Source organism: Dipodomys ordii, unplaced genomic scaffold (genome assembly GCF_000151885.1).
Source record: "Dipodomys ordii isolate 6190 unplaced genomic scaffold, Dord_2.0 Scaffold79, whole genome shotgun sequence".
In the NCBI taxonomy this organism is placed as follows: domain Eukaryota; kingdom Metazoa; phylum Chordata; class Mammalia; order Rodentia; family Heteromyidae; genus Dipodomys; species Dipodomys ordii.
In genome coordinates, this window is record NW_012267295.1 from 4,339,363 (window position 1) to 4,354,240 (window position 14,878).

Sequence of the window (14,878 nt, forward strand, 5' to 3'; positions counted from 1 at the left end):
CCAGACTACCTCACTTGTAGCCACACCATCTCCATGGTCAAAAGCAGTGTGCGCCAACCCAATCCTTGGGTCACGCCTGGCCACTGATGCCACTGTTTTCCTGTCACTGTTTCCTTCCCCGGCTGTGTGTCTGGCTTCCATGATGTCTGTCTTGTGGCCTCTGGCCTGTGTGCTGCCCATCTCCCTTCCCCATTCACGGCCCTGTCCCCTTCCTGCCCTGCCTTTTCTGTGTTTACCTGTGTGTATGTGTGTGTCTCTCTTTTTCTCTCTCTGTCTTTCTTGGCCCAGTTTAGGTACAACCAATTTGACCAGGCTTCACCACCTGGACAGCAAGGAGGACCAGCAGGAGGGGGTCGCCTGGGAGACTGCCCTCAGCAACATGGATACTTCCAAGTTCAAGTACCAGGCCCCGCTCCCCCACAGTGCCCACAACAGTCCCCTGGGGCAGGGCTACCCGGAGGAGATCCGGCCTCCGCCTCCAACCCCAGCCAGCCAGGACTCTCTGGGGATGGACCGAGAGTCTGGAGCCCTGAAGAAGGAGGGCTTCAAGGCTCAGCCTGACGAGAACCCCAACCAGAAAGCCAGCGTTATTCCTGACAACATTCGCCACAAGTTTGGCAGCCAAGTGGTGGACCAGCTAGTGACGGAGGAACAGGTAACACCCAGGAAGCGCCGGGCAGGGGGAGGGCGCAGAAGAAACCCTGCCAGCCCTGAAGTGGCTGGGCCCATGCTGCATGGTCCTGGCAGCCGGGGTGTATACCTGGAACCCTACTCACTCAGGCTGAGATCGCGAAGATCAAGGTTCAAAGCCAGCCCCCGTAGAAAAGTTTGCAAAACTCCATCTGCAAAATGATCAGCAAAAAGCAGGGCTCAAGATGTGGCTCAAGTGGTAGAGCACCAGCCTAGTACTGTCCCCCCAAAACAAAACCCCTAAACCTGGTCATGTGTAACAATGCATTTCATCCTTCCAATAACCCTATGAACAAGGTAGTAGTACTATCCTTTTTTTTTTTTTTTTATCCAGAGAAAGGAGCCCAAAGCTCAGAGAGGTGAACCAGGTTAGCCAAATTCACCCAGCTATGTGGGATAAGGAGCCAGACCAAGCCAGATTCTGGAAACCTGTCCCTTAAAGGCATTGCTATCAAAAGCTTTGTGTTTAAATTGGATGTTTTCACTTTAACAAGTCTCCTGAAGGGGATAGCATCCAGTGGATGGATTATATTTGGTGGGAATCAGTAGACCTAGGTTTGAATCCTGATCCTGCTCCTGAATGCTAGGTGACCTTGAGTAAGTGACTTTCCTCTCTGGGCTTCAGTCTCTCCAGTTGGAAGGTGCAGAAGTCAGATTACATTAGGCTGATAAATACCTAGGAGTCTCAGCCTGCATCCAGGGCAGACATGACTAATCGATCCTGCATTCTTTCCCACCTGATATACCCTGCTCAGCAGCCATTCCCAATCAATGGAAGCATTTCTGATGAAAGGCTGCGCATCTTTCCTGCTCTGGCACTCTGAGACACGGTTTCAACAGCACCATCTAAGCAACCACACAGTGTAGTAGGCCCAGAGAGGTGATCCAACCTGGTCTGGGTCACAGAGCAGGAAGATCCCTGCAGCCAGAGACTGTGGATTCCCCTCTTCCCCTCCCCAGCTTCCCCTCCACCTGTCCTCCTGGGGTGCAATGACCCTTCCCACCAGCCAACCTGGAAGGTCACAATCTTGAATGTTTAGTCCCACGTGGAGTGACTCGTCCCTGTTGGCGTTTCCTGCCGGCCACGACCTCTCCAAGTCCTCTTGGCTTTGAGACTCCAGACATCTGGTGTTCCTGCCCAGCTGTGTGATATAAATCTCCGGGGCCTCAGAGCCCATTAGTGTCAGAGCTGAAAATTACTTCACGTAACACTCAAGTTCTGTCCTCTGCCCCTCCCCTAGTTCTGTCCTCTGCCACCCCCCTGCCCCCCAGTTCTGTCCTCCATCCACATTTGGCAAGTAGGAAAAACTCAGGCTCAGAAGAGTAGGGCAGAGCCTCGGCAAAGTCAGCAGCTGTTTTATGGCAGGATTTGAACTCAAAACCAACCAAGAGGCTCACTCACCCTGAAATGCACTGGGCCAAGGATGAAGTTGGCCTAACTGAAGGAGCCCCTGAAGTGGCAGAGCTCCCTTGTCTGCCCGTTGGCAGGCTCTGGCTGGCCTGAGGCCTTTCCTGCCTGGTAGGCCTACCCAGGCTTAGCCTCATGGGTCTCAGTTTCGCCCTTGGTATAAGGAAGGGGTTGGACTCCCTGACAGCTAAGGACTTCTTATAGCTCCCTTGCTGAGGGCCAGCCAGGGCTCTGGGCTCCCCAGCTGTGTGGGCTGAGCATATCTGACCGCTCATGGCCCTGTTTCCTAGTTTATAAATGGTAGGCCTGGTGTCACCCTCTGGAGAGCCCCCTGATGCTGCCCCCAGGGGGAGGCCATGGGGGAGGAGGAAGCGGAGGGGGAGGCAGGGCCTTCAAGCCCTCCAGCCCCCCCCTGCCCCGCCCAGCCGTGGGGCTGTGGCTGAGGATGGGGTGGGAAGGTGAGAGCGAGCCCTCACCCTCTTCTCTCCTCTCTGCCTCCTCATCAGGCTCAGAGGGCCATTGATAAAGTGATGGAGGCCCAGAAGAAGGGCAGCTCGCAGTCCAGCAGGACGCAGAGTCCTCTGCAGATCTCCCCCACCGTGGCGGAATATTATGATCTGGGCTACAACATGCGGTCAAATTTGTTTCAAGGTCAGGACAAAGGGCAAGGCTGGGGCTGGCGAATGCCCACGGTCTCCAGGGCATTGGGCCGGGAGGCCTGTGGGGCGTGGGGCGCAGTCCATAGACACACGCATCCCAAGGGCATCTTCCACGCTGGGCCCTGTGTGTGCACGTGCCCCATGGGGCGTGGGCTCCCAGGCGAGCCTGCCCCCTCCCCCAGCAGAAGCCCCAGCCCCGCCTACCCACAGCAGAGGCCAGGCAATCCCAGCTTGGGCACTTTTGATCAATGTAGGATATGCTAATACATTGGGTTCAAAGGTCAGCACAACTCCTCACTAGCTAAGTGCAACCATAGACAAGGCTCCATCATCTCCCCGAACCTCCACCACCGCCAGGGCCAGGGGCGATGAGGACAGCATTGTGCCTTCCACCACCGCCAGGGCTCTGTGGGGACCCGAAGGTGCTTGCCTGGGACACAGGGAGAGTGGTGGCTTTCAGGTCTTCCTCTTTCTCCTCCTCCTCCTCCTCTTCTTCTTGGGTTGGTACTGGGGCTTGAACTCAGGGCCTGAGTTATTTTCCTCAAGTTGGGTGTTCTACCACTTGAGCCACACCTCCACGTCTGGCTTTTGGGTGGTTTATTAGAGATAAGAGTCTCATGGACTTTCCTGCTGGGGCTGGCTTCAAATCACCGTCCTCCGATCGCAGCCTCCTGAGTAGCTAGGATTAGAGGCATGAGTGGCTGGCTGAAGCTCCTCTTTGTGTGTGTATCTGAGGGTCCGTGCTTCTTCTTCCCTGGATCCTGGTGGTGGGCACCCCCTGGGTAAAGGGTTGAGAGGGTGGAGCCTGCGCCACCCCAGGCAGGGGCCCTGTGTGGCTGAGAGCACGCCAGGAGCTCCAGCTTGTGGATGGATTTGTGTGTCGTGCTCAAGGCCCCTCAGCGGTCGGAGGCCTGTGTGGGAGGGGGGCAGAGCCACCCACAGCTTCTGGCTCCACAGTGCCACGCTGTCCCCTCCCGTGCAGGGACATTGTGCCCTAGGGGCTTCTAGACTGCTCTGGAGTGAGGGTCCCCAGGTGGCATGTGGGGCTCCCCTCCTTCCTCCCCTCCCCCCCAGCTCTACCCTTACTGCAGAGCTGGCTTGGTGCTTGCTCCCCTCTTCTCAACCCAGGCCGTCTCCAGTGCTCCCTGGCTGTGGGCCCTGTAGCCTGGGGAACCAGACACTCTGTGGAAGCCTCTCTGGGTTTCTTCTTTGAGCTTGGGGCAGAAACGGTGCTGGGGCCGGGGGGAGGGGAGAGGACACAGCTCCGATTGTCCTCGGTTCTGGGCCGGGGGAGCCCGCTTTGCCCTCTTCCACTGCTGGTGACCTCGAGAGGTCTTCCTAGGATCTTATGCAGACACATGAGATTTACAGGAAACTCCATTTTATTCAGCCTGAGCGGTGGGACTGTGCTACGGCTGTGCTCTCGCGCCTGATTGTTGAATGTCCCTGAACTGGGTGGCATCTAGATGCTTTCTATGAGTTGGCCGTGGGGCAGTGTGCGTGCTCCAGAAACTGGCAAGCAGTGTGACTGCGGGCTGCGTCCGGCTGCCCACGGTGCCCGTCCCTGCCCCCCTGCCCAGCCCCACTGCGCAGCGTTCTTCCAGGTTAAGGCATGAAAGACTGACTGTGGTGGGCGAGAAGAAATCAAAGAGGAAGTAGGAGGGGTCGCTGGCCTGGGCTGTCTTTGCGCTTCATAGAAAGTCAAGCCTGGCCAGTGCCAGTGGCTCAGGGCTATAATCCTAGCTACTCCGGAGGCTGAGATCTGAGAACTGTGGTTCAAAGCCAGCCCGGGCAGAAAAGTCCATGAGACTCTTATCTCCAATGAACCACCAGAAAACCAGAAGTGGCGCTGTGGCTCAAGTGGTAGAGTGCTTGCCTTGAGCTGAAGAGCTGAGGGACAGCGCCCAGGCTCAGAGTTCAGTCCCCATGACGACCAAAAAAAAAAAAAAAAGGCAGGGCTTTGAAGCAGAACAGAAGGGAGCTTGTGTGACTTAAGATTGCTGGGGTGACACAGAGACCAAGAGACGACCACAAACAACCAGGAGATGGCATCTAGATGCTGGCAGCCTGCTGTGTTAGTCAGCCTTCTGTTACTGTAACCAATACTCGAGACATAATCAACTTAGAAAGAAGAAGGGTTTAGTTGGGCTCTCCATGTTGGAGACTTCAGACCTGTTTTCTTCTGCCCACAATCTCTGTTGGGCCCCACCCCAGGGACTTAGAGCTTATCACCAGGCCCAGCTCTTAGAGCTGCTACGACCTCCCAAGAGTGGCAAGGGGAGGGGAGGGGAGCCAGCAGCTGCTGCAGATCTACCCTCTCGTCCTTGGTCTGGGCGAGGCACACAGGCTAATGGGAGATGGAGCCTGCACGGCTGAGGCTGACACAGCTGGAGGTAGCAGGAGAAAGCATCAGGGGGGTTGTGCAAGGTAGAAAACAGCAGAATGCACTTCTGCGTGGATTTGCTGTGAGTGTGGAATGAAAGCTGATTTCATGGTCTTTGACCCGAACACCAGGGAATGATTCTGACTGTTTACTGAGACAGAGATGGGCCATGGGATAAAGTCTCACCTGGTCTTCTCAAGTTCCTGGTTTTGCTTTTCACCCTGAAGCCTTGAGTCCACCTAGAGTGGACGTCTGTTTTGTGTGTGGTGTGGGGCTTTATCTTAACTGCCGGGGTATGGACAACTTGTCACCACCTCCTGCCCCACCCCCGCCCCCAGCCCCCTCCAGTTCCCCCGCGGGCACAGATCAGGTTCCAGGCTCTGCCTCCTGCCCACGGCTCTAGCATTGCACTTGTGTTTACCAAAGTACACAAGCCATCTGTTCTGGGGCCCGGTGGTGGCACCCCAAACCCTCCACCCCCCACGGCGGCTTGGATTGCTTCACTTTCCTGTCAATTTTTCCTTTTCAATTTTTCCTTGTCAATTTTTCTTTTTTTTTTGGTCCAGTCATGGGGCCTGAACTCTGGGCCTGGGCGCTGTCCCTCAGCTCTTCAGCTCAAGGCTAGCGCTCTACCACTTGAGCCACAGCGCCACTTCTGGCTTTTTTCTTTTTGCTTATGTGGTGCTGAGGAGTCGAACTCAGGGCCTCATGCATGCAAGGCAAGCACTCTACCACTGAGCCACCTTCCCAGCCCTGTCAATTTTTCTTTAAAACAAACAAACAACCTCCTTGGGATTTGTGCCTTTGTCTGCAGGCTGCTTGTGGGGCTTGACCTCAGGGTCTGGGTCCTGTTTTCCTGAGCTTTTCACTCAAGGCGAGCATTCTACCACTTTGAGCCCCAGCGCCACTTCCAGGTTTCTGATGGTTCCTTGGAGAGGAGAGTCTCACAGACTTTCCTTCCCCAGGCTGGCTTTGAACTTTGTTCCTCAGATCTCAGCCTCCTGAGTAGCTAGGAGTTACAGGAGTGAGCCATCGGTGCCCGGCTAAATCTGACCGTTGGATAGCCTGGCAGAGCTGGGCTGTGGGCAGGTTTTGGATGCCTGCTTGCAAGTTCCTGTTAGGGGAGTTTGCATCTCAGCTGGCTGTGATACTCGATCGCCGTCCTGACCGAGGGCTTTCATCCAAGCGTCTACTTCAACGTTGTTACATAAGTGTTTGAGACATAAGTGCCAAGCTCCAAACCCCGCTTTTAAATACGAGCAGGGAGGAGTTCTGGACTCGTGTGGGGGGCAGGAAGTGCTTCTCTCTCGTTTCTCTCTTTCTCCCAGCTTTCTTCTGTTACATTAAAATAGGTTCTTACTTAAAAAATGTAATACTATACAATGGATTTCTAGCTCCTTTATCCTTGCTGTGCTCCAGAAAGTGGGCAACCTCGCCCTTAGGAAACAGAGCATGGAATGCTTTCAGTCCCTGGAAACCGGAGCCCTGCCAGCATCCAGCTCAAACAAGCAACCTCACCCGCTTGGGAGCAGTCACTTGGGAGGGTAGATTCTGTGTGTGTGAAATAGAATTTGGGTGTGAGTTACATTATTCTTTATTAATGTCCTTTGCTTTGTTACTATGAGATACCTGAATATGTGTGTGTGTACACGTGCACCAATCCTGGGGCTTGAGCTCAGGGCCTGGGTGCCATCCCTGAGCTTTTGTGCTGCAGAGTTGGTGTTCTACCACTTGAGCCACACCTCTACTTCTGGCTTTTTAGTGGTTAATTAGATAAGAGTCTCAGGGACTTTCCTGCCCTGGCTGGCTTTGAACCGCGATCCTCAGATCTCAGCCTCTTGAGTAGCTGTCAATAGAGCCATGAGCCTCTGGTGCCCAGCTAGAGAAGGCAGTTTTTATCTTTCCCGAGAATAGCAGATTTGTCTATTTCTTCTTAGAGTTCTCTTGATTTTTTTCTTTGATCTATTTTGAGATTATTTCAATGTGGCAAGCTCAGAAGTACTGCATGACCTTACAATCCTTTTTAAAAAATTATTTTCTTTAGTGTCTTTGCCTTTCAGTCTATTTTGTCTGCTATAAATATAGCCAGACCAGACTGCTTTGGGTTAGTGTTTGGTTGATGTATCTTTTTTTTCTATTCCTTCCATGTTTAGCCTCTTTTTGTGTCCTTTGTAAAAAGCAAGCTTTAAATAATATTTATCTAGAAAGTATTTTCCACAGTCAGGAAATCTGTTGTTTAAGCAATGGACACAACACACTTATATTTGTGCTAATTACTGATATATTTAGGTCTACTGCCATGACCTGATTTTATGTTTTATATTTGTATTTGTCATGCTGTTCTTCCCCGCCCCTCTTGATTTACATAGATTTTTCTTTTTTTTTAATTTCTTTTTTTTGGGAAAAAATCCTTTTCTATACTTCCTGTTCTTTGAATAGGCCTTTGACAAAGGTTAACAAATCCTAAATTTTATCAAGGCATGAGAACCTCTAGAGCATCCTAAAGACAGCAAAAGTCTTTGCCTTTCCTCTGCCCTTCCTCATTTTATAGAATTCTATTTCACAGAATATATTCCATTTTACAGAATGTTCTAGATAAAGCAAAGTAGTTTATGCTGTGGAGCTTGGAGACTTGGGGCTTGGGTTTGAATCTTGACCTTTTACTTACCAGCTGTGTGACTTTACAATAAGTGAGTTAACCTCTCTGTGCTCCAATGCCTTCAACAAGAACGAGAGGATCATACTGCTACCTGCTTCTTAGGATGTTTGAGAAGTGTCCCATTCATGTGACGCTCTGGTTGGCAAGCTGAAGGAGTGACTCAAATGGAAGAAAAGGGGAAAGGGGAGAGCCAGCTAGCACGGCCGTGTCTGTCTCAGTCTCTGTCTATTTCTGGCTCACTCTTTCTGCTTCCTGGCTGCCATAAGGTGAGCTGCTCTGCCTTTGCCTCCTCCAGACATGATGCACTGAAACCTCTGAAGCCTTGGACCCAAACACATCTTTCCTCTCTGAATCTCTCCCTCTCAACTGACTGGTGTGCCCGGCATATACAAGGCCTGGGTTCAATCCAGCAGCAGAGGGACTGGGGGGCTGGGGGAAGCAGGCGAGAGGGGCGGGAGAGGAGTGACATTATCTTTATTATTTTACCCCATAAATTAGATATTGATGCTATGTGTTTAGATTCTGTCTTCCATTCCTTCTCCTGCCTCAGCTCCTCTGAGATCATTTCTTTTTCTTCTTGGAGGATGCTGTTTAGAAGTCATTTCAGTGAGGCTGTGACATCAGACAACTTTAGGTCCTGTTTATCAGAATAGTTCTATGGGTTTTGTTCTTGGAAGACAGTCACATTATGAACAATTCTAGATCCATGAGTACTTTCCATTAACACTTCAATACAAATTCATTTTTCTCCCGTTATTGATGGGTAAGCAAATCATTATTCTCTGTAAGTAAACTCCATTTTCCTCTACAGTTGCTGCTAGGATTTCTGTTGTCTTTGGTGTTCTTGATTTTCTGGGATGCATCTAGACAAGGAATTACAGGATGGGTGGAGTATGGCTGAATAGTAGAGCACTTGTCCAGCACATACAAAGTGCTGGATTCAGTCCTTCACTCTACCCACAATCCTCTCAAAAAAAAAGGGGGGGATTTTACTTTCAGTGCTAGGAATCGAACCCAGGGCTTTAGTGCATTCTAGATAAGCACTTTGCCACCATGTCATGGCTCCGGCCTCTGCATATGACCTGATGTTTCTGCTGACTTTTGATCATGGGAGCTTACTTCCTTGTGTGTGCTCTCATTTTGTGTACTGGGATACATTTTCTGAAAATACTGGTATCTGTTACCTCAGGACAGACATCCCAATACTTTAATGTCCCCAGCTTTACAAGAAAACTTTACCCTTTTGTACTGATAAAGAAATGGAAGTTCAGAGAGATTAAGGGCTTGTCCAGGGCTGTACTAGCTGTAAACAGTGGAGCTGTGCTTTGAACCCAGACCGGCCGTACTCTGAAACTGATGCCCAGTATACAGCACGGAGTGGCCTCCCTCTATTGACTTGTGTGTGTGGGGGCTTCTTCATGGTATCCCTCAGGGGCCCCCCTGGAGACAAAGAGCCTCATGAAGGCTTCCTACACACTGGAGGCCGTCAAGAAATCAGTGAGAGACATGGAACACTGGCACGGCAGGAAGACAGACGAACTGGGTAGGTGGGGGCTGGGGTGAAGGCGAGGTGGGCCTCTCCTCCATGGGTGGGGGGTTGGGCTGGCGCTAAGGTCCAGGGAAAGAGCTCCGGGGGTGGACTTGAAGAGACTAGGTCACTGCCAGGACCGGGCTATCCCAGGGCTGCTAGATGACCCTTGCTGGCTTCTTCTCTGCTTTTCTGCAGGACGATGGCACCAGAAAAATACTTTGAACATTACCTTGCAGAAAGCGCTGGATGAGAAATATGAAGAAAGGCGCAAATCCAAGAATTCAAAGTTCTAGATATGAGGCAGAAGTGCCCTCTGCCCAGAGAAATTGATGATAATAAAGAAGGGCACACATCGGAGCCCTGTTTCTCTCCTCGGTGTGTCTCTTCATAAGAGGGGCACTGGCTGTGTGGTGTGGAGGGCATCCGTGGAGGAAGATGGGAATACTGAGAGATTGACTTCCCCCTCCATCTCCCTGCCCCACACCTTTCTCCATGATACCCTGGAAGGATGCAAGAGTTGTGTGCCAATCTGTCTCCAGCCCAGATCCTGGGGTCTCCTTTTGCCTCTGGGTGGATGGGTCCTACACTGGAATGCCGTAGAATCATGCTCTGCCTGCTCCCTGAGCAAACCCAATTATTTCTATGTGACGACTCCATAGGCCCATGGACTTAAGCTAAGTTGGTCACAACCTTCCTTGTGCTCTAGGGGTGGGTTTGATCCATCTCAAAGTGATAGGCTCAGGAGTGGACCAATGAGATGTCAGGAATGTGTGGTGCGTCCGTGCATGCTGTCCCTGCCTACATTCAGGCCCAGAAGAACTGCAGGCTCACAGTCAGAATCCATGTATCCATGGAGCAGCCCTGGGCCTTGTGGGGCCTTGGGTGCGAGGCCCAGCCCTTCCCTCTAGGAAGGGAATCCTGGTGGGTTAGTAGTGATTGAAGAAATCACACAGGGTGTTGTCTCAGCCAGAGAGGGGCAAGTGAGGGACGGAGGGGGTCCTGATTACAGGACCACATCTGCACATATCAGCCCGGGGCCATGTGATGACAGCTGCAGACAGAGCCAGCAGGCTGTACCGGGACCAGGCAGGCACCAGGCTGCTCCATGGACACATGGAAGATGATGACTGACATCCACCTCCACGCTGCGTTTAGCTCAGCACTTTCCTGAGGCGGCCTTGGAAGAAGGGCTGGCCGGGCGCCTGCTGCAGAGAATGTGGATGGCAGAGAGTGCAACCTGATAACCAGGCTGGGAACGAGGCGGACCCGAAGCAAGCCGGCGGCTTCCATCCCCACAGGAGGGAGCAACGGCTCTGCGGCACTTAAAGATTCCCTCTCAGGACACTATGAGGAGCACTGTTTAAGAATCGTTGTCCAGAGCGTCCGTTTGTCATCTTGGCAGAGTAAAACAAGTGTATACATGTATAAGTTTAACTTAAAGAAGGCTCTAACACCTGTTCCTCTTTCCAATCGCACCTCCTGCTTTCTGTGTACCCCAGGCCCCTAGATGGTATAAATTCACACAGCTATTTGCAGCTCTAGGTTACAGGAGCCCAATTCTCAAGAGGCATTTATTTGGTGAGTGAAAAGTTATTCACTCTTGTAATTCACACAAGGTTTGGCTTACCTATCATGATTCAGCACTGTCTTCATAATTTCTGTCACACCCAAGAACCACTGCAGATGATACCAATAAAAGCAGGTTATAGCTGGGTGTGGTAGCACACATCTGTAATCCTAGTATTAGGAAGGCTGAGATAAAGAGGATCATTAGTTCAAGGCCAGCTTGCGCTGCAGAGTTACAGCTTGGCTTACAACAAAAGCAAAAGCAACAAGTTAGGTATAATAGGGCACACCTGTAATCCTAGCTATTTGGGAAGGTGGAGGTAGGAGAATCACAGTCTGTGACTATTAAAAGAAAACAAAACTACCACCACCACAAAAACCTAAAAGCAAAACAGCAGGGGGCAGGCGTGCTCAGATGGCAACCAGCGCAAGGCTCTGAGGTCAAGGATAAAGGGAGGTAGGGAGAGAAAGGAAGGGAGAGAAAGGAAGGGAGAGGAAGGAAGGAAGAGGAAGGGAAGGAAAGGAAAGGAAAGGAAGGAAGGAAGGAAGGAAGGAGGGAAGGAAGGAGGGAAGGAAGGAGGGAAGGAGGGAAGGAGGGAAGGAGGGAAGGAGGGAAGGAAGGCAGGCAGGCAGGCAGGCAGGCATGCAGGCCAGCCGGCCTACCTCCATGGCTAGAATCCAACTTTAGATTGCCCCCTATTGGCAGTGCCTCCAAATACCATCCAGAGTTCAACAATCCTAAAGTCCACAATGCACACATGCGTGGAGTCAGGACCTAGAGACCACTGGGTATCTTTCTAGCTATGCCTTTCAGTTCCATTTTTCCTGGGACACAAGGGGGGCCAGGTGGCCCCTCCACTGCAATGGGGGAGGAAGGCTCAGGCCTTTTCTCATCTAACCCCCTCCACGGGCCAGTTCTCCCAAGCCCTTAGCTGTCTTGAGTTGTGGCTCCATGGGGAGACGGGGATGAGTGCAGGGACTGAAGGGTCCCCAGGGGACGGGCAGCTGTGGGCTGGAATTTAGGAGCTGGGAAGCGCTGCCCCAGGCCACAGGCACCTGGGTTCAAAGCAAGGTCCAGGTCAGGTTCTGAAGGGTAGCGCATTCTAGCTATCCTGGTGACAGCACGCATTTACAGGTCAGCAGTGAAGGATTTCATTGTTGCTCACTTTCTCCCCAACTAGTTCTGCTATGCAGCTTTGGTTCCCTGAGCTCCAGTGCCTATTAGAGTAACGAGAGCAAGGTTTTAGAGAAAAGGAAATAAATTGGCTGGCAAATTAAGGTATGCAGGATTCAATGCCCTAAAGAGATGGATGAGTGTGTGTGTGTGTGTGTGTGTGTTAAGAAGAGTCCCAAATGTTTGGAAATTTCTGGAAGACTTACTCTATTTTATAGATGGAAAGGTTGCCTGATTGCAGAACTGGAAATCAAGCCAATTGAGATCTTGACAGGACCCCAGTACCACGGATGCCCTTTATCATCCGGTCAGTGCCCCAAGCAGAGGGGGACATAGCTATAGTTTTTTTTCCAGAATCAGCTGGTGACACTTCTGGAATGTACAGAGACCAAAGGAGAAAGTTCACATGGAGATTTTCATGTTTACTGCTAGTCCCTAAATCCTCCCGAATGAGGAAACGCAAGAGATCTTTTCCAGCCTGGTGGAGGAGGAGGCAAAGCTGCAAACATGTTTGGTGAGATCTGGGTAAGAGCCAGGGAAAGTCCAAGAGGAGGGGAAGGCCAGGTGGCCAGCATGAAGGGCCAGGCTTGCAGGCCAGGTTAGACTACTGTGAACTGGAACTCATAGGAGCCCTGGGCCCCAGCCTAACAGGGGCTGCAGGCCAAAGGCTGTCAGATCTTTGTAGACACAGACCTTGCATTTTTTGATTTAACAAATGAAGAAACTGAGGCCTGAGTATAAAGGTGCATCACCTGCCTGGAGGCAGGGGAGAGTGCAATTTGAGGCTGGCTCTGGATGTTTTGGCTTCCTGCATGGTGGCCTGGCTAACTGAGCTGGGGTCAGAGGTAGGCCTCAGGCTTCAGGACGCTTTCTCTGTAGATGGCTCAGCTGCTGAGCAGGCCTGGCATAGGACCCAAGCTTCTCCCTGGTCTGTGAACTGGGGAGAGTTGAGGGGTGACCTCGCTGGGTGATTCTGAGTTGTGTTCAGATACAGGGAAGGCCATGGGCCTGGCACAGAGCAGGTGCAAGGTAAATGCCTTCTCACTTAGACTATTTCCCACGAAGCCTTGCTCCCTCCCAGAAAATCATTTAAAAGGAAGCGAAGGGGACAGGAAGAGACCGGCTCAGCAGACACAGAGAAGCTGAGCGGAGACATGAAGGACGTCTGTGGGGTCAGAAATTGAACCTGGGATGGACTTGGGCTTTGCCTGTGGGAGGAGAAGAGACACATCATCTGTTGCCTGCCAGGGTCCTTGGCCTTGGCCAGATGGCTGAGCAGGGAGGAATGAAGCAAGCAAGCAAGCAAGCAAGCAAGCAAGCAAGCTCCCTCAGGACTGGCCCATGGGGGTGGAGCTATAACAGCTGGAGATGAGCAGCCCTGCAGGCAGACCCGGGGACAAGGATTCCTATGAGAGAGTTTTTCTCTGGGATAAATGGCTAGGTTATGCCATCATACAATTTAAGTATGCTAATTGGCTTTTGTTTCCATCCTAGAATCAGACAACTCGTCCTGTAAACCAAGGTGAGCTCCTGTGAAGTGAGCAGTAGAGGTTGGTTCACAGATAGAAATGGGCTGATGAAAGTCACGTGTGTGTGTGTGTGTGTGTGTGTGTGTGTGTGTGTGTCTGTCTGTCTGTCTGTCCTGGGGCTTGAACTCAGGGCCCGCGAGATGGTCCCAGGCTTTTATGCTCAAGGGTGGCACTCTGCCACTTGAGCCACAAGTCCACCTCCAACTTTCTGGTGGTTAATTGGACATATGAGTCTCATGGATTTTCCTGCCATAGCTGGCTTTGAATTGTGATCCTCAGATCTCAGCTTCTTGTACAGCTAAGATTACAGGCATGAGCCACCAGTGCCTGGTCCATTCTTCTTACTGTTTTACTGTTAGGGTTTTGGAATTCTGAATCATTTGTGAACACGTGGTCTCACATCTCCAGTTTGCACTGGGTGCTCATGCACAGATGCATGTAGCATTGTGTTTTGTCACTGTAAGTTCCCACAAAGTATGTCCTCCACTGTGTAACCCCAGAGCAGTAACCTGCAGGGTGGAGGTAATGTCGGATGCCAACCTCTAGGTGGCAGCAGTCTCCGCAGGATTACTGAATCCATGCATTGTTTTCTTTAAAAAATTCTGTTTTCCAATGCAACATGCGATAGAAAACAGTACACATACAAGAAAAAGTTGATATTGTTCTCTCTCCCCCTCTGTGTGCTGGTCCTGGTGCTTGAACTCAGGACCTGGATGCTGTCCCTGAGCCTTTTCACTCAAGGCTGGTGGTTTACCACTTGTGCCTCAGTTCCATTTCTGACTTTTTGGTGGTAAACTGGAGATGAGTCTCACAGACTTTCCTTCCCAATCTGGGTTTAAACTGCAATCCTCAGGTCTCAGCCTCCTGCGCAGCTAGGATGACAGGCCTGAGCCACTAGCTCCTGACTCCTTAAAAACCTTTTATGTCTGCTGAAATCCTCAGGACCCTTCTCCCTTGCCAGGAGAGATGAATCTAGCTTGCAAGGCTTATGTAAAATAGCATAATAAAAGGGATCCTAATTTTAAAAATGCAACGCTGGTCTTCATTCTCCTCCCCTGCCCCCATGAGATGTTCCACAAGTCGATTTGCTTCCCACCAAGATGACTGCAGCCTGCACCTCTCTATGGTGTCTGCGCATGCTACCCTACACTCAGTGGAGATGGCCCCACCCTCCAGTAGCTCAAAGAACAAATCCTCAGACTGCCTCTCCCCCATCTCTCTCTTTCACACACATGCATACACTCACGTTTACACAAACAAATCAAATCCAGTGTTTTGT

The 14,878-nt window shown here is 51.4% G+C and overlaps 1 protein-coding gene across 1 annotated transcript; it reads left to right on the forward strand.

Moving 5' to 3' along the window:
* The first annotated feature begins 379 nt into the window (after positions 1 to 379).
* On the forward strand, positions 380 to 9,623 carry Tex33 (testis expressed 33). Its single transcript, XM_013024807.1, has 4 exons — positions 380 to 655; positions 2,605 to 2,749; positions 9,232 to 9,342; positions 9,526 to 9,623. Exons 1-4 carry the CDS (start codon positions 380 to 382, stop codon positions 9,621 to 9,623), a joined length of 630 nt encoding a protein of 209 aa, XP_012880261.1.
* The last annotated feature ends 5,255 nt before the right edge of the window (positions 9,624 to 14,878 follow it).

Bases quoted from the DNA above. Each gene is read 5' to 3' on its own strand.
- Tex33 (XM_013024807.1), top strand. From the start codon at position 380: ATGGATACTTCCAAGTTCAAGTACCAGGCCCCGCTCCCCCACAGTGCC. The intron at 656-2,604 runs GTAACACCCAGG...CCTCCTCATCAG, and splicing joins AGCTAGTGACGGAGGAACAG to GCTCAGAGGGCCATTGATAA. The intron at 9,343-9,525 runs GTAGGTGGGGGC...GCTTTTCTGCAG, and splicing joins CAGGAAGACAGACGAACTGG to GACGATGGCACCAGAAAAAT.